Source organism: Camelus bactrianus, chromosome 19 (genome assembly GCF_048773025.1).
Source record: "Camelus bactrianus isolate YW-2024 breed Bactrian camel chromosome 19, ASM4877302v1, whole genome shotgun sequence".
Lineage (NCBI taxonomy): Eukaryota > Metazoa > Chordata > Mammalia > Artiodactyla > Camelidae > Camelus > Camelus bactrianus.
The window spans coordinates 13,436,450-13,454,440 of NC_133557.1; the positions used below are offsets into that span (position 1 = coordinate 13,436,450).

General features: G+C 50.9%; 1 protein-coding gene across 16 annotated transcripts in view; it reads left to right on the forward strand.

Moving 5' to 3' along the window:
- The window catches only part of EPB41L1 (erythrocyte membrane protein band 4.1 like 1), a 124,660-nt gene that overhangs the window by 62,952 nt on the left and 43,717 nt on the right, over window positions 1–17,991 (forward strand). For all 16 annotated transcript variants that reach the window (XM_045520976.2, XM_074347227.1, XM_074347225.1 and 13 more), the window contains 5 exons: window positions 9,514–9,704; window positions 10,712–10,876; window positions 12,859–12,963; window positions 13,536–13,578; window positions 16,755–16,830. In XM_045520976.2, coding sequence (XP_045376932.2) covers window positions 9,528–9,704; window positions 10,712–10,876; window positions 12,859–12,963; window positions 13,536–13,578; window positions 16,755–16,830 — 566 coding nt within the window. In that variant the 5' untranslated portion in view covers window positions 9,514–9,527. The remainder of the gene's footprint in view (window positions 1–9,513; window positions 9,705–10,711; window positions 10,877–12,858; window positions 12,964–13,535; window positions 13,579–16,754; window positions 16,831–17,991) is intronic.

A 17,991-nucleotide genomic window follows, 5' to 3' on the forward strand; every position in this document is an offset into this window, starting at 1 on the left:
CTGCCTGGGAGGGTCTGCTTCTCCCTCCTCCCTTCCCCGCTTCTCCTGCCTTCTCAGGGGAGCCCGAGGGGGCAAGGACTCTGAGGGCTGGGTTGCTTGGAGGAGGCCCTGTCTCTGTCACCCCCGAAGGACGGGGATGTCCTAGGGAAACCCCTTCCTTCACTCACCCAGTATGGAGCTCTCCTGTGAAATTTTGAAATTCTCTTTGCTTTTTTTTAAATTGAAGTATAGTCGGTTTACAATGTTGTGTTAATTTCTTGTGTACAGCATAGTGATTCAGCTATCGATATATATAGATATAGATATAGATATATATGTAATCCTTTTCCTATTCTTTTTAGTTATAGGCTATTACAAGGTATTGAATATAGTTCCCTATGCTATTACAGTAGGACCTTGTTGTTTATTTTATATATAGTAGTTAGTATCTGCAAATCCTAAACTCTCAATTTATCCCTCCACTCCCCACTTCCCCCTTGATAACCGTAAGTTTGTTTTCTTTGTCTGTGAGTCTGTTTCTGTTTTGTAAATCAGTTCATTTGTGTCATTTTTTTAGATTCCACACATAAAGATATCATATGATATTTGTCTTTCTTGGTCTGGCTTACTTCACTTATTATGACAGTCGCCAGGTCCATCCATATTGCAGCAGATGGCATTATTTTTCTTTTCGTGGCTGAATAGTACTCCATTGTGTGTGTGTGTGTGTGTGTGTGTGTGTGTGTGTGTGTGTACACCATAACTTCATATTTTCTTTGGATGCTGTAAGCTGCTGCCTGGGCCATACTGCTGCTTATACCCTGAGTGTCCTTGGACAAGTTCTTGACCTTCTCTGGACCTCAGTTTGTCCACCTGTATGGTAGTGGCAGCATTCCTGATGAGAGCCATTGCCGTGACTTGAGTGTCTACTCTTTGGCAAACGTGGTGCCGAGGGCACTCCACTTGCATGGTCTCATTTCATTCTTGCTAAATGCCTTTGCAGTGGAGGGGGTATTAGTCTCATTCTACGTGCTCCTGCTGTCTCTCAGAGAGGTTACATCACTTGCCTCAGGTCCCTAAGCCAGTGGAGCCAGGATTGGCTGCTCCAAAGCCCGAGTTTGTAACTGTTGTTTCATGTTCCCTCTCACCAACTGCCGATCAGTGAGGTCCAAGTGAAATGATGATTATAAAAGGATCCTTTAGCTTGTAAAGCGCCCTGCACATGGGAGGGGCTGATACTGCTGTTATTATTTCTACATCCAGAGCAACGGTAGCTTTGGTTACATGGTTGACAGCAAGTTGGAGGTGGTGGGACATAGCAGGAGGGAGTGGGAAGGGCATGGGACTGGGAACCAGCAGACTGGGGCTCTACTCCAACTGGCTGGCTGTGTGACCTTGGCCAGCCAAGCCTGTCTGGGGGATGGACCCACCTATCTCACGTGGCCCTCGTGGAGCTCAAAGGAGACAAAGCCCGGAAGACAGCCTGTTCGTTGTCTGACTCAGAGGATGTCCCGCTACAGGGAGGTCTCTGTCTGCCTCTGCAGTCATCGGTGTGGTCCAGGCAGGAGGCACTTCTCCTTTCTGATGCTGTTATTCTGCAGATCTGGGCATGTCATGTGGTCCCCAGCCTACAACTGCACATTAGTCTGTGGCTCCGCGGTGGCACGTGAAACCTTTGGGCAAGAAGCCAGTGCTGACGGGTGGCAGCCTCTTCACACTGCTTGGTTTTATTTAACGCGGTGCCCATGAGTACCACAGGCCTCTGACAAATTGTCATCTCCCCACTGCCGTGTACAGACCTGGGCAGTAGTAAGAGTGGCTGTGGGCCCAGCTCCTGTTTCCACCCCTCTGACTCCATCAGGGGCCTGGCTGGGAGGGTGGCACAGGGTCCCCCTCCTCCCTCATCACAGGCAGTCATTGCGTTCATGTCCACCTGGAGATTGTCACCGAGGAAGTGAATGCTCTGTACTGGGGAAATCCTGGTGGGAAGTAACCTCATCCCCAAGAGGGGAAGAATAAGTCTTAATAGGCTCTCTCTTGCTTACTGTGTCTTTTCTTTTAATTCTTTTCTTACTCCAAAAGTAACCCATGCTCAGAGTAGAAAAATTGTGTAACGCAGAGAACCCCCAAAAAGCCCCCAAAAAAGTCTGTAATTCTTGCTCCAAGGGAATGCTATTGTTAACATTTGAGCCTTTAGACTCAATACTAAAGATGAGAATATCTAGTATTTCTGGAGCCCTAACTGTGGGTTTTGCCGTGTGTTAAGTGCTTTATGGGCATGATCTGATTCAGTTTTCATAGTAAACCTGTGAAGCAGATAAAATTACTATGATTTTACAAATGAAGACACTGATGCTCAGAGAGGTTAAGGGGGTGTTCAAGTCTCCTGGTCTCCTGTTTTATCCTTAACTGCTAGACTGTACTGCTTCTTCCCAATTTCTCTTTCCCTCCCTCTCTAATACATATATCTGTTTAGGGTCAGGTGGTGTATCAATCAGATTCTGGCAGAAAACAGAATTCCACTCAGATGCTGCAACTTGGAGATGTTAGTAAAGCTTCAGGCAGGGTTAAGGGTACCCACAAACTAGCAGTGACAGAGGCTGTTACCTCCCTTAGGCCTGAATGAGCAGACGGAGGGACTGGTGTCACCGGAATTCAGTGATGGCTGGGCCTGTGCAAGGAGCTGTCACAGAGGGGTTCAGCCACTGCCAACACTACAGGGAAGGCATTCGGGAAGATATACCCCCACCCCTCTCTTCTTCCACCCTCAGACCTCCCGCCAGTGCCTCCCATTGGCCAAAGGCAACCAGAAGTCTGCAGGCAAGGGAATTCAAAGGACAGTCCACAGGCTCAGCCTCCTGCTTCTTTGAGCAGGACTGGTTCTGGGGGTGCAAATGGGGACTAACAGCCCAGAAGATGGTTGTAGGGGGTGGAGGAAGATGTGCTTCCTAACTTCCCCAAAAGAAAGAATGATCTTGGTAGCTGTGATGACTGAGGACATCATTCAGAACAGATGAATCTCACTTTCCGCGTAGCATTTTTTTTTTTTTTTTTTTTTTTTTTGATGTTTTGGTGTCTTCCACATGCTGTCCATTTTTCTTTCTCTCTCCGCTCCTTCCTACCACTAGTTCCTACCTGGTTCAGAATTCCCACAAATGCCTGGGCAAAAATCGTCAGTGTCTCAGATTTAGAGGAGAGCCTTACTGGCTAGGGAGTAATTGCTCCCCACTATGGATGCTTGGGGCTGTGTGTGCCCTCTTGCTGTCCCACTGTGTGCATGTGTGTGGAAAGGCATGGTTTGGGTACGCATGTCATAAACATCTGTGACGTAGGCTCCCTTGTCTTTAGCATGACTGTAACTTTTGTATTTTAAAGTCCTTTCTTTCTCTGAAACATCCTTTATCCACAGGGCCCCTCTCTGAAGTGAGAGGACAGGGGCTCTCATCCCTGTTTGACAGATAGGGAAACTGAGGATCAGAAGGGGAAAGTGACCTGCCCAAGGCCCATCACATGGGAAGTGACAGAACCAAAACAAGAAACAGTGGTCCTGATTCTGAATTCAGCTCTTCCCTCTATACTTGCCTTTCAGTCTCCAGAAATTTTCCCTTAGCCAGCTTCACCCCTGGAAGAACTTCGCACAGGACGACCACCCTGAAGCTGCTGAAATGCCATGTAGTAGGACGGACTTTGGAGTCAGAGAGATCTGGCACAGCCTTATGACCTTGGGCAAATCGGTAGGCCTCTTTGGGCCTGTGTGTCCTCATCAGTAGAATAAGGATGATAATATCAGGAGTTTGGATGGAAGGTCAGGTGCTCAAGGTCTGATAAGTTGTCAGGACAGGCTGGCTGGCCGGTGGCCAGAAGGGCTCCCGAGGTGAATGCAGCCCAGGCCTCTGGACTTAACAATTGTCTTGTTGGTGTTCCATCCCCCCATCACCCATTTATTTGTCCAGTTCTCCATCTACACAACCATCTGACCCCAGGCTCCCTGGGTTTGAATTCTGGCCCTGCCATTTACTAGCTGCGTGCTCTTGGGCAAGTCACGTCACTTCTGGGTGCTTTAGTTTCTTCTTTTGGAACATGGAGATATTAAGAGTACGTATTACAGTTTATTATGAAGATTAAATCAGTTAATTGACATAAAGTGCTTAGATCAGTGCCTGGCAAATAGCAAACTCTGTAAATGTTAGCTTTGTTGTTGTTATTTACCAAGAATTGCACTAAGCTCTGGGGATAATGGCAAATGAGACAGATAAGGTTTTGTCTTTTTGGAGTTTATATTCTAGAAGAGGAATGGAAACAAATAAGTAAATCAATCGATCAATATAAAAGTTCTGTTTGTGAACTTATGAAAAAACCAAACCCAGCATGCTTGCTTCATGGGAACAGAGTTTCTGTTTGAGGGGTGATGAAAAATTTTGGAAATAGATAGTGGTGATTGTTGTACAACATGGTGAAGGTAATTGCTGCCCTTGGATTGTTACACTCAAAAGTGGTTATAATGGCAAAAACAAAATAAAGCAAAACCAAGAAACCCAGCTGTAACCAAAAAGAACAGAGGGAGGGACCCACTTGAGACAGAGTGGTTAAGGAGCACCTAGATTGAGGTCTGAGGGGTGATCGCTGCCAAGAGTCAGAGACAAGCCCACCGTCCACGCAGAGGGACCATTAAGGGCAAAGCCCAAGACAGGGGCCAGCCTGACATGGCTGAGGTGCAGACAGAAAGCCAATGTGACTGCTGCATCACAGTGATGGTGGCAATGGGGGAGGGCAGTGGTGGGAGGTGATGCCGGGGCCAGACTGTAGCTTTGATAAGGAGTTTGTGTTCTGTTTTGATGGGAAGTCATTGGTGGTTTTAAAGAGGGCACCCAGTGGGAGTTTTGAAGATATCTGTGTGGTTGCTCTGTGGAGAATAAATCCTAGGAAGGCCGAGGTGGCTACAGGGAGACCCTGGAAGAGGCTGGGGCAGCCATGCAGGCATGAGCTGAGAGTGGCTTGGACCTGGCTAGATGTGGGGATGGAGGAAAAGAACAAATTCAATTTGCCGGACTCAGAGATGCTGATTCACGCTAACCCTGGTGGGAGAGCTTGATGTATAAACCAGTCAATGCATTTTTAATGAGCAATACAATCGTAGGCTAAGTGGATATTGACTCTCCTGGGCTCAGACACCCTCTTCCTGCAGGCCACCCAGATGGCAAGCCATGGCATCTGAAGGCTGCTTACTGACCCCAGAAGGCGAGCTGGGGGAGCCAGCCAGTGGTTGCAGCGTTGAAGAGCATCAGATGCTGACAGCCTGCTGAGCTGGCCCCAGACTGGGCCAGGCAAGCAGGCCTGGGCCTTCCCAGGCCCCTCTCCTCCAGACAGGGCTGGCGCGGGCCTCGTCAGCATTTACTTCTCTGGCTGACCTTTCCCTTTTGTAAATCCTGTGCATTGGGGTTTTCATATGTGAGTGTCATCAGTCAGGCTCTGCTGGCCTCTGTCTCTTCAGAAGTCTCTCTCCATCTGCTCTGGGTGGGCACTTCGGAACTCCTGGTTCCCAGACCACTGCCTACGGCAGCTTCCCATTAATTGTAATCCTTGCTTGTAATTCCAGGCCCTCTCACGGTTGTTTTATTAGGTACCCTCTCAGTGTTATTTTCCTGACGCTCCATCACCACCCTGAGAGGGAAGGGGGAGTGTTTCTGTTTTATAGATCGGGTGACGTAGGCTCAGAGAAGTGAAGTCACTTGCCCAGGGTCACAGAATGAGCTAGTGGTAGAGCTGGGCTTTGGGTCTCCCCCCTGCCTTGCTGCCCTGCATGGAGGGGCCCATGGGCTGCCTGTGTGTGAAATTCCTGACCCCGGGCCTGGCCCGCAGTGGTGCTCGCTCAGCGACGCGAGCCCTGCCCTTTCCAGCAGAGGAACCCTTCTGACTTTTGCAAGGCTGCCTGCACCACCCCCAGCTCCCTCACGTCTCCCTGACTCCAACCTGTCCCTCCCACCAGGCTGTTTGGAGCTCACCTTTATGGGCTTCTTGTTCGAATAAGTGAAGATGTCAAGGCCTCCTCCCTGTCCTCTGCACAGGCCTACCTGTTCCCATGTCTTGGGTGATTGCCCACATGGTGACTCAGCCCAAGTGTCCTCCCTGCCATCACCTGTCTAGATCCTCCCTTTTTTCAAAACCTTACTCCTTACCCTCTACTCCCTATCCTGTAAGTCTTCTTTTCCAGCCCATACTCCTGATCACCAGGTCCTCAAAGTCTCCTAGAGGCTGAAGCATACACTGGCAGATCTAAGTCACATCCTGGTCTGTAACAGTCTCCTGGATGACCATCATCCTCCCACATTGCAATGAGCTCTGTAGGAACGAGCACGTGTTCCTCAGGTCCCCTACAGTGCCTGGCTGGCCTGGCCACCCAGCAGGCTTCATCAGAGCATGCTGACCTGGACCAGGGCGGAACTGTGCCCACGTGACTGGCTGTGGCAGAAGCCAGGCCACGTTCTTGGCTCCCTTGCTGTGCCCTAGTGAGAGAAGCATGCCGTTATCCCTGGACTTGTGCAATAAAGAAGGAGCTCATCATAGGTTTACAAAATAATAATGTTATTTTTCTTTTTAATTCGTATTTTTTTTAAGTTTAAACAGCTTTTATTTATCTCTTGTCATCCTGGGCCATGTGAATTGAAAAATGTATTTTTTAACTTCTAATTTTTTTTAATCATTCAAGAAATCTCCAGCTGTAGTAGAAAAAATAACATTTGAACAGAAAGAAGAAAAAATAATTTGTATTCCTGCCAGCTAGGAATAACCATAGTCGGTACTTTGCTGAATTTTCTGTAGCTGTAAGCATGCATTAATCAAAATAGGGTCAATCTGTACAAACTGTTGTATGTCATGCTTTTTTCACTCGGATATTTTCCAGGATTTTTTACATCATCTTTTTCACTCTCGATAAACCATTGTTTATCTAACCAGCCCCTGGCCATGGGGTCTGTGGGTGGCTCATGCCACCTCCTTGGCTTCCAGCCTGGGCCTGAGTGCTTTCTCTTCCGAGGAGATGCTGTTGGGGTTTACTTGAGGCAGCAAAATGCGGTGGAAAGAATAATGGACCCGGAGCTGGGATATGGGGAGTCAGGAGGCTGGATGGGGAGGAGAGTGGGCGGGAGGGACCGGGGAAAACCTGTCTGAGGAAATGACTGTTACTCAAGTCTCTTTTGCTCTCTGGGTCTCACCTGTAAATGAAGAGGAGGAGATTGAATTATCTCTAAAATCTTCTAGCTTCTCTCATCTGTGGTTCTGCCAGCACCAGGCTGTCCCTGCCAGCAGGCTCTGCTGGAGACTCGGGCAGGGACACACTGGGATATTTATTTAAAATAACTCTTCTGGCTATTTTCAAGAAGCTGCAGACCTGGGGAAGGTCTAGAGAGCAGGGGCTGACATCAGACAGAGGCCGAGGGGAGGCGTAGATGTGCTGGCGCGTCAGGGCCCAGGAGGGTCATGTGGATTCTGCTTCTCACAGCACAAAACATACAGATTAGTCTGTGGATTTTTTTTTTTTTTTGGAAGCAAAATTAAGCAGGCATTTATTTAAGGGTTCTTCCCCTTGAGGCCTTATCTAGCATAATGGCTTCTACCCTCCAGTGCAGGCTTAGAAGAAATCTGGAGCCAGGCAGCTACATCTCCACCTGAGCCCACGAGGCTGTGAGCTTCCCTGGAGCAGCTCCTGTTGCTTTGTGCTCTGGCACAGTCGTCACTTAGTGTCATATAAGCGACGGAGAGGCTCTGTTTAACTATGGCTTTCAGTTATACCGTAAAGCCCAGGGTAATGACATGAGTGGAAAGCATTTCTGGGTGGGGATGAGACCACGTGGACCAAGGCCTTCCCTTCCTCCTCATCTTGCTGTTTAAAGCAGCGTCAGTAACAACATACCGTCTGGTTTGCACTGCGAGCTCCAGCTTACAAAGTGTTCCACTCAGTATCCAACTCAGTGGGGATTTAGGTTGCTCGTGACCTGTCAATGGCCCTACAGTTCTTGGGTGACTGAGTCGGGTATTCAGGGCCCCTGACTTTCTGTCCAGTGCCTCTTGCTTTGGGCGAGGCCAGTGGTCCCTGGAATGCAGGGGCAGAAACTGGGAAATAAAAGGGAGCCTGGGGCCAAGGCTTGAAGCATGTGCACAGCCCATCGTGCATCCAGTGTCTGTCTGTTTTTCTGCCCATCGGAGGCCCCCATGGTGGGTGGGGTGGCAGAGGGACCTGCCAGGTCTCAATTGGGTTTTTCTCATGTAATATGATGGAGGAAGCCTCTCAACTCAGAGGTGAGGGTTCCTGTTCATTTCTCTGTTCCCTGGTTTTAGCTTCAAACTTGTTTTTGAGGGGTTTTGGCCCATTACTGAACCCCCATCAGTGGAAACAAGCAAACAACTTGTGGGTTAAAAAATAGATACGTATTTTCAAAATTATACAAGCAATTTACAAAGTGTATAAAGTTAAAAATGAAGTTCCCTTTCTTAACCTGTGGAACGCTCTTATTTTCCTCTCTACTTCTGAATTTTTCACCTCTCTAAACAGTTTGGTGAGTGTCCTTTCGGATCTTATACTACATGTGTGCAAACACAAAGATGTATTGTTGAGGTTATTGGTGTTTTTTTGTTAATATAAAAATGGGACCATGCCATTCTCTCTCTCTCTCTCTCCTCTTCTCTCTTTGCAATTTGCTTATTCCAACAGAACAGCTGGGCAATAGGTCCAGATTCTCTGAAATCTCTTCATTTCCTGCTCCAAGGGGGAAATGATAAGAGCAGTCTGCTGCAGAGATAATTTCTGTCTAAGTCTTGTGCTTTTTGGTTAAGTCCTAGTGAGATGAACTGGCTGCACATTTGTAGCTGACCTGGGGCCTGAGCCCAGGTCTCCTGACTTTTACATTATTGGGGCTGTGTGTTTTTTAAGAATCTCTTCCTTTCTTATCCGTTTGGATCCATCCTGACAACATCCCCAGGAAGTAGCGGGGCAGGAGTTATTGAGGCCTGGGGCATGAAGAGCCTTGCCCAAAGTCAGTACCTATTGGAAGGGCTGGGAGCCCAAGGCTCTTTTTGGTTGAGTTCAGTTTATCCAGCATTTATTGAGGGGCTACTGTGTGCCAGGTGCTGTGGTTGGAGAGACAGCCTGGCCAAGGGCCTGCCTGGAGGTGGTCACCGACTGTCCCTTGTGCTCTTGGCAGAGTAGGGCTCCCTGGAGAGACTCTCCCTGCCCCTAGGAAGTCCGTGATTCCAGACCCAGGGCAAGAGATTAGAGTCCCTGAGGAGCTCTCTGGGCACAAGGGTGGGTGGGGGTCTGTTGACCTTGGCTGCTGCCACTAACCCCTCACTTCTCATGACTCTCTCCCCACCCTCACTTCCTCTGTCTCTCCCTCCCTCCTCCTCCTCTCTGTGGCTCTTTGTCCATTTGTCTCCATCTGTCCCTCTCCGTGTGTGGTTCCTGTTCCCCCTTGCTCTGTTCTGTCACACCATCGCTGCCCCTCTCCCCCATCACATGCTCTCTCCTTCCTGCCAATGCAGGCGTGCTGGTCACCATGACAACAGAGACAGGGCCTGACTCTGAGGTGAAGAAGGCTCAGGAGGAGGCCCCGCAGCAGCCCGAGGCAGCCGCCACAGCAGCCACCCCCGTGACCCCCGCCGGCCACGGCCATCCCGAGGCCAACTCCAATGAGAAACATCCACCCCAGCAGGACACTCAGCCTGCCGAACAGGTATGTGCCCGAGAGCATGGGCATCTCTCCTCTTACCCAGCCAGTCCTCCAGGAGGGAGGAGAGAAGAGAACTGAGATTCATCACTGCCCCATTACATGCCAAGCACTCTGCTTGAGGCATCATGTTCATTTTTATATTTAATTCTCCAAGAGCTGAGAGGGTAACTGTTAATCTTCCCATTTGACATTTTGGGGAAACCAAGCCTCAGCCAGATGAAGTGAGTTATCCGAAGTCACATTGCTATAAAGTGACAGAAGTGCAGGTCAGATCTAGATCTGATTTTGAACATCTGTGTTCCTCCAACCTTATTTTCCTGTCCCCCAGGCCTGTCCATTCTAGCTTGGTGAGCCCAGTGTGACTCTAGAGCAAAATTCGTCTCCCTAAAGAGACAAGGGCCGGATGGGTATAGCTCATTGGTAGAGCGCGTGCTTAGGTTAGCATGCACAAGGTCCCGGGTTCAGTCCCCAGTACCTCCACTGAAAAAAAAAAGAGAGACAAGGGACTCAGGGGTCATCAAACTATGGAATTCACACCTTGCTTAATTCACAACAGGCCCAGAGAGGGCAGGGACTTGGCTGAGGTCATTGAGGGCGTTCGTGGCAGAGATAGGACTAGCAGGCGGGGCTCTGACCTCCCTCCCCTCCATCAGATCTGTCCCAGCCTTGGGCTGAACCCAGTAACAGACTGAGAAGGAGACTGTGCCCTGGGAACTCATGCACTGTTCTAGGGAGACGGGACAGCTCTGGCTGCTGGGTTAGGTTTTTCTGGGATGCTCCCACCTGCAGGGAAGCAGTGAACCCCTTTCACGAGCTCACCCATCATACACAGGAGCTCTGGCTCTCCTCCTGTGCACACCCACCGTAGATCCTGGTCCCCTGGGGGTCTTAGAGGGCTCTCATTTGGAGGTCTGTCTTAGCCCTAGCTGCTTCCTAATTGCGTCTCACTTGGATGAGAGGCTACAGTTTCAAGCTCACTGACCGAACCCTTCCCTTGGTTGGCCCTACAGAGCCTAGACATGGAGGAGAAGGACTATGGGGAGGCTGATGGCCTGTCAGAGAGGACCACACCCAGCAAGGCCCAGAAATCGCCCCAGAAGATTGCCAAGAAGTACAAGAGTTCCATCTGCCGAGTCACTCTGCTCGATGCCTCTGAGTACGAGTGTGAGGTGGAGGTAAGGAGCACCCAGCGCCATAGGCCCCGTCCCTGGCTGACTGGCTGCAGCACGGGGACAGGCCTTGTGTGCACGCAGCCTGAGCCAAGCCAGAGGGCGTCCATTCTTCATGGAGTCCAGGACTGACTGCTGCATCCTGGGGAGATGACCTGGCCAGCCCTCCTGTGCACAGATGGTGGCACCAAGGCCGGGAGAGGGCTCTTAAGACTGCAGATAGAATTAGGCATGGGGCTGGCGCCAGGAAAAGGTTTCTCAGGGTGGCTGTACCTTGGTGAGCAGCCACCGTCTCAAGGCTGATCTGTAGGCCTGGGCTCTTTGATCTCACCCAGCAGACACTGATGTTTCAGCTAGAATCATTTTCACATGAAGAGGGATCTCCCTTGTGAACCACCCTGTCCAGGGCATCAGGACAAACTGGTCCCATGAAAGTTCCCTGGCAAGGTGTCCCCCAGTTATAGGGAGGTGGCCCATTGGAAGGCCGTGGAGAAACCCCGTGGCATGGTTCTGTCCCACAGTGGATGGCAGGGCAGATGCCTCCCCTCTGGGGTGAGCCCTCCTGGCCCCACATTTAGTGTCTCCCTTTCTGGTACAGGCTAGAACTCCCACCCTACTTCTGAACTCTCATTCACCCCCTTAGAGGCTCTCCCCTAGTCTAGGCACCATTCCTGGCCCTGTCCACGTGAATGGAGGAGTCCAGAAGGTGACCTTACTGCTGAGAGTTGCAGGAGCCACCTCCCTTTCTCCCCCAAGCCCTGGTCTTAATGGACTGACTGACTTCTGAGCCCTGGGAAACAGGGTCCCTCTTTTTTTGCAGGGTTGGCTTTTTAAAAATGTTTATTTCATCCATAGAAGGGTTGCCTTCTCCTTGCCTGCTCCTGGGTGAAAGGAAGGGATATCTTCTACCCCTTCTCTCCTACCCACACTGGCCCCAAGACACTGTTCCAGCTGCCCTAGAAGAGTGTGAGGGTTTGGCTGAGGCCACTCTCTCTGAAGGGCTCCTCCAAGCTCAGGAATCCCTTGGTTTCCCAGCTGCTCTCCACAGTCAGGCCCCAGCCCCTGGTGACCTAGCCAGACCTTGCAGGGACCTCACCCTCTCTCCAGAGTCCCCTGCCTCTTTGGGCATGACTGCTTCACACTCCCCTGCCCTGTGATCCCTTTATTGGTGCCCATCTTCACACCCTTGGGTGCCCAGCCAGGTCCGGGGCTTTGTCTTTCTGAATCCTCAGGCCCAGATGGTGTTCGGAGAGGTACTGTGCCTGGGGAGGAGGTAGCTGGGGCAGTGCTCCTCCCAGCTGTGGCTGGTTTCGGCTCCGTGAGCCCCTGTGGGACTGCACATGCTGCCTGGGTAGGGTGACATCCCTTAGTGTAAGGGGAGGGGCCGGGGAGGAGAGTCGCACTGTGACCGGAGTCCCAGGTCCTTGCCTTCTGCCCTGCCCACGCCCCCCATATTTCAGGCGACTCTTCTCTTCCTCTCACACTCAGAGGTTAGAGTTCTTTTTGTGTATGGGGGGGGGGCTAGGTTTGTTTGTTTGTTTGCTTGTTTGTTTGTTTATAGTGGAGGTACTGGGAATTTAACCCAGGACTTCATGCATGCTAAGCATGCATTCTATTATTCTCCCTGAAGCTTAAACTTTCAGTTTTCTGCTACTTGGGTCCAGCTTAGCCTGTTTCTCTTAATCACTCTACGGGAAGGAGAAATCAGTCACTTCCCTACTCCAGTCCCGTTTCCCCTGAAGCAGGTCTGAGTTCTAAGAGGACCCCAGTAGGGCTTGGAAGAAGACAATTGATGAGCTGGGCCTTAGTGTCACCCCAGGATCCCTTAGGACCTAGAGAGCCAGGCAGGTGGCAGGAGTGCAAAGAACCCCTCCAGACACTGGAAGGCTCTTGTGGGTTTTCACGTGGTCCTGGTGGGGCCTGGGCCACCTCCTCGCCCCACCCTGAGGTGTGTTCCGGCCTCACAGCAGCTCTGCTCTTCTCTTCAGAAACATGGCCGGGGCCAGGTGCTGTTTGACCTGGTCTGTGAGCACCTCAACCTCCTGGAGAAGGACTACTTTGGCCTGACCTTCTGTGATGCCGACAGCCAGAAGGTACCTGGGCTGGGGAGTGGGGCTGGCTGGAGAGATCTCGTCCCTGAGGCCCCTGTTGGCCTGCCATACCCCATGGCCTCCATCAGTCCTCACGTCTTCATTAGGCACCTGTGTTTGTGTTTGCACACCACCAAGGTTCAGCCAGCCCTGTTCATCTCCAGTTCTCTTTCTCTGTCATGACAGTCCTCTCTTGGGGACCTGAGATCACCCCCAGATGGGTGTCTGGAGAGCCAGTACATGGCTTCCTGAGGGACCTGAGGCCCTTGTCCCCAGCGCCTTGGGAGGCTCCTGTCTGAGTTTCCTTGTTCCCACCAGACCCACTCAGCTGCATTTCCTGTTCTCTGTGTGGCCTCAACAATGCTGAGTCCAGGGACCCGGCTCCCAAACCCTGTGTGAATCCAGCCCTCATTCCTTCACCACCCAGTCCCAAGGGAAAGGGCTCAGAAGGCTCAGCCAGGGAAGGGTGCTCCCTGCTAGGGGGCTGTTGATAGGCCATTTCAGGAGGTTTCTCTCTCCTAGCCCTACCCAAATCCCCTCCTCCTCCTTCTAAAGAACCCTATCTTCTCCTACAGAACTGGCTGGACCCCTCCAAGGAAATCAAGAAGCAGATCCGGAGTGAGTGGCCTGCCGCGGTTGGAACGTGGTGGAAGGGTGGGCGGGGGCTCCAGGCCTCCAGGGCCCCGGTTTGTGCTGCAATCCCTACTTTGGGAAGTGCATTCAGACCCATGAGTTCATTCGCTCTGCGTGGCAGATCTTGGGGGAAGGCAGGGTATTGTCTTATAGATGAGGAGCCTGAGGCCTGGACAAGAGGAATGACTGTCTAGAGTCACTTAGCAGGTTAGTAGAGGAATCACAGACATGTTCAGGATGTCAGCCTAGAAGGGACCTACGGAGTCATCTAGGGCAAGGGGACAAACTGATGGCCTCAGAACAGCCACCCTCCAGTCCAGGGCTGGTGCAGGCTTCAGTGAAATCAGAGACCCTTGACTCAGCGCAGAATCCTTGTCTGCAGAGCACTCTCAGCCGCTGCCAACTGGTGGGAGTTAACATGTCAGGAGAGAGCTCGGCCCATCCCTGATCTTGACTATCTCCTGTATTTGATGATGGGTGACTGAGGCCCAGAGAGAGGCAGTTATTCATCCAAAGTCACAGAGCGAGGTATTGGCTAAGCCAAGTCTTGAGCCCTGGCCTCCCAACACCATCCTGCACTCTTTTCAAGCCCTGGAGTGAAGACAGGTGAGCAGGCCAACAGCCTGTCTTTTCTGGCCCAGAGGAAAAAGGCATGTTGGGAGGGATGGGGCAGCCTTCGAATGGCAGAAGGGGAAAGTAGGTGGCCTCAGCTAGGGGGCATGAAATGGGCCGGGACTTGGAGCCTAGAGGCAGAGATGCCTCCATGCAGGGGCTCCTCCCCCTTGGCTGTGCTTGCGCTCCCTGGTCCCCTGGCTGGAAAGCGAGCCTGTTGCCATGACAGCAGGCAGCTGGGCCTAGGGAAGCCAGCTGACTCTGCAGGAGGGGGCTTGAGAGATTCTTCCTGTGGCTTCCTGTCAGTTGGAAATGAAGAGGCAGGCTGACAGACAGAGCCCCCTCCTCTGGGGCCAGTCAGGTCATAGGCCTGGGCTTCAGGCTGTCCCCAGGGGCCCCAGGCCAGCTGGGAGGCCTGAAATAATCAGAACACCTACACATGGCTGAGAGTGTTGGAGAAGGACCAGGACTTTGGAAAAGAGAAGCTGCCTCCAGCCCTTCATGACCCCAGGCAGGGAGTCGGTCCTTCTTGTTATCAAGGAGCAGGGCTACCTCCCTCAGCAGAGTCACAGCTTCTGTTTCTACCCCTGTAATGTGCATCCATTCATCCTGGTTCTGTCTTCTGGGGACCCCATGGAGCAATTTTTTGCCCCCTTTCTTTATTTATGACAGCCCCCAGCCTTCTGAAGGTGACACCACAAGTCCTTATGTCCTGGGCTTCAGAGTTGGGTGTATTTCCTCCCAGATCTCGGTGCCCATCATCTAAGGTGCTGGGGGCAATGCCTCCACCTCTCTGGATTCCTGTATCCCCTTAGCAAGTGGATTAGTGATTCCTGCCTCACAAGGTGGGAATGAAAGTTCAATGACGAGGGTGTGGACAACAGCCAGCACATAGTAGGTGCTTCACATAGTAGGAGGAAATCTGGTGTGACAGTTAAAAGGACAGACACTGGAGTCAGGCTGCCTGGATTTGAGTCCTGACTCCATCACTGCTTCTTGTGATATTTAGTTGTTCTGTGCCTCATCATCTGTAAAGTGGGGGTAACACTCATCTTCAGGGTACTTAAGAAGATTACATGCGCTGTTATGTGTACAACACTTAAAGGGTGCCTGCACACAGTAGGACCCAGTTTATAGTAGCCATTATTATTATTGTTCATTAATACCATTATTCTTGAGACAGGGAGTGTTTCCCCTCAAGGCTGCTTTTCCCAAGGAGTCAGCTGTGGTCAGGAGCCTAAGTTGTGGGGTCATGTGACCAGAGGCTAGATCTCTGTTTTCTACTGCCGACTAGCTGGGTGACCTTGGGAGAATGATTTAACCTCCCCAAACCTTCATCTATAAGAAAGAAAGTCTACCTCAGGATCACTATGAAGATTAAATCCCAGAAATGCATGTAAAATTCTTAGCAAGCCAAGGGACCAGCACTTGGTAAGTGTTGGAGACATGACAGCTATGTGGTGAGGGTGGTGGGGACCCCAGGACAGGTGATGGCATGGCCTCCAGCCCTTGGTGTCCACAGCCCTGCCCTGGATGGGCCTCTTTTTCTCACTTTGCTGGGGGCTCTTTTAGAGCACAGAGCCTTGTTCTGGATTATGGCCTTTCATCACGGCCTGCCCCCCGCCCCCGCCTCCTTCCCTTTCTTAAGTGGTTATCCTTTCTCTTGGCTGGCAGAGCCTGTTTCCAGCTAAAACCTTGGCCTTTATTTTTCTCTACCTTTTAAATGTGTACCATTGATTTTTCATATCTGAATGTGGAGGTTAACATTATCCCTGTGAAATGTTCTTTGTTACTTTTAGCCCATTATATTTGCCTTTTAGGTCTTGTTTATAGTCCAGTTCTGCCATCTGAGACAGAGTCAGCATCATATAGGGCAGCATTTTTTTCCAAAGTGTGTTCCGAGAAACATTAATCCGGAAGGATGCCCTGTGAAAATGGATGCAGCAGGTCAAATGGGTTTTGGAAACTCCTGAATGCCAGTCCCCCTCTGAGAGGTGCACTGCAGAGTGAGGGCTCTGAGAAGCCCAAAGTTAGGAAACCTGTTTAATGCAGTGCTTTCCAGATTAATTATCTTCCCATTAATGTCCTGTGGCACAGACTTTGGTGAAGAGGAAAGATCATGGGCTCTGGAGCTGGTGACCTGGGTGTGAACCCCAGCATTGCCACTTTTTAGCTGGTGGCCTTGTAATGGCCACTTTACTGCCTTGGCCTCATTGTCCTCATGTGCAAAATGGGGATAATCATAGGACGTCTATGGCTGTTGTGAGGTTTAATTATGTGATGTTTGTAAAGTAATTAACAGCATGCCAGGCATGCACCATTGGTTTTCTTTCTTTCTGCCTTCCTTCCTATGGCTAGTTCACAAGTCTTTTAACCTGGGCCTCAGTCTTCTCATCTGTCAAGTGGGAATAATGTTCCAGGATCTCTGATTAGATTGTCTGAAGATTATAGTTATGGGAAGACTTTGAAAAATTGTCCATAGGATGGTGCATCTGGGCTACCCACTGGGGTGCTGGGGCCTCTCTGATCTTTCCCCGATCTTCTTTCAGGCAGCCCCTGGAATTTTGCCTTCACAGTCAAGTTCTACCCACCTGACCCTGCCCAGCTGACAGAAGACATCACAAGGTGAGGGCTGGGAAGGGTGCAGGGGGAGAGGGACAGGTCCCTGGCCCTGGGAGACATGAGGTGGTATGTAGGTATACGATGCCAGTTGTAAACCCAGATGCCTACGGAGGCCAGGCAGACAGCATCCACAACGGAAGCCCACTCAGTGCGAGAGAAAGTGATGCAAACACGGTGGTCAATGTGGACTGGCCCTTGACTTCAGAGGGGGAGGTGTCACAGGGAGCAGTGGGGCTCGCTGTGAGTCCACAAGGACAGATGCCATCTGAAGCAGCTATTCTACTTGGGCAATTGCTGCCAGGTGGGAATCAGGCCCGATTGTTGGAGTGAAGCTAGAGATCTGTAGAAAAACCACAGTTCTCAAATGCTGGCAACTAACTTAAACTTTAAAAAAAACATAATGCGGGCCATCTCTGGGTAGGATAAGCCAAACACATCTGACAGCCGATGTGCTGGGTAAACCACTAGGTTTTGACTTTGGGGATAAGGAGGGATTAGAACGTAGATGCCTTTGCAAGTGGGAGTTTGGTTCTGCATCCAGGCTGTGCACACGTCAGGCATGTGGGGGTCAGAGGAGGCGTGTGACTGCCCCGTGGGAGCAAGCCCAGGCTGCTGGGGTGAACATGGATCGTTTGTGCAGTCTCGTTGTGCCTCAGGGCTGGAGGATGAGGAGGCTTGAAGATTAGAATGGGGTGGGAAGCATCCCTCAGGAAGAGAGCTTCCATGAGGCTCAACCTTCTTCTGAAATCCAAAACAGAGAGGGGCCTTTCTATTTATCAAAGCCCCTTCCAAAAAGGTAGTCTTACTTGATGATATTCTATGGCCCTGTCATCCATGTGCTGGGCCCTACATGCCCACCAACAGTAAGATGTGGGCTTGGAGTTATTCCAACAGCAGGAGAGGGAGCTGCTAAGCCAGCCTCTGTCTCCCACTGGGTCCCTCCTTAGTGTCTGTGTGTTTACCAGACCATGGACCATGGTCAAGATACCGACTCTGGCCTTGGGAGATAAAACAGATATCCCTGGAATAGATCAGACCTGAGGCATTGCTCTAATCCCTGAGGTCAGCTTGGGGCAACAGCAAGGTCTAAACTTCATTCCCACAAGGTTCTGAGAGCTTTAGACCCATACAGCCCCCATCTCTCTGGTGGTGCCCACTGGTGCC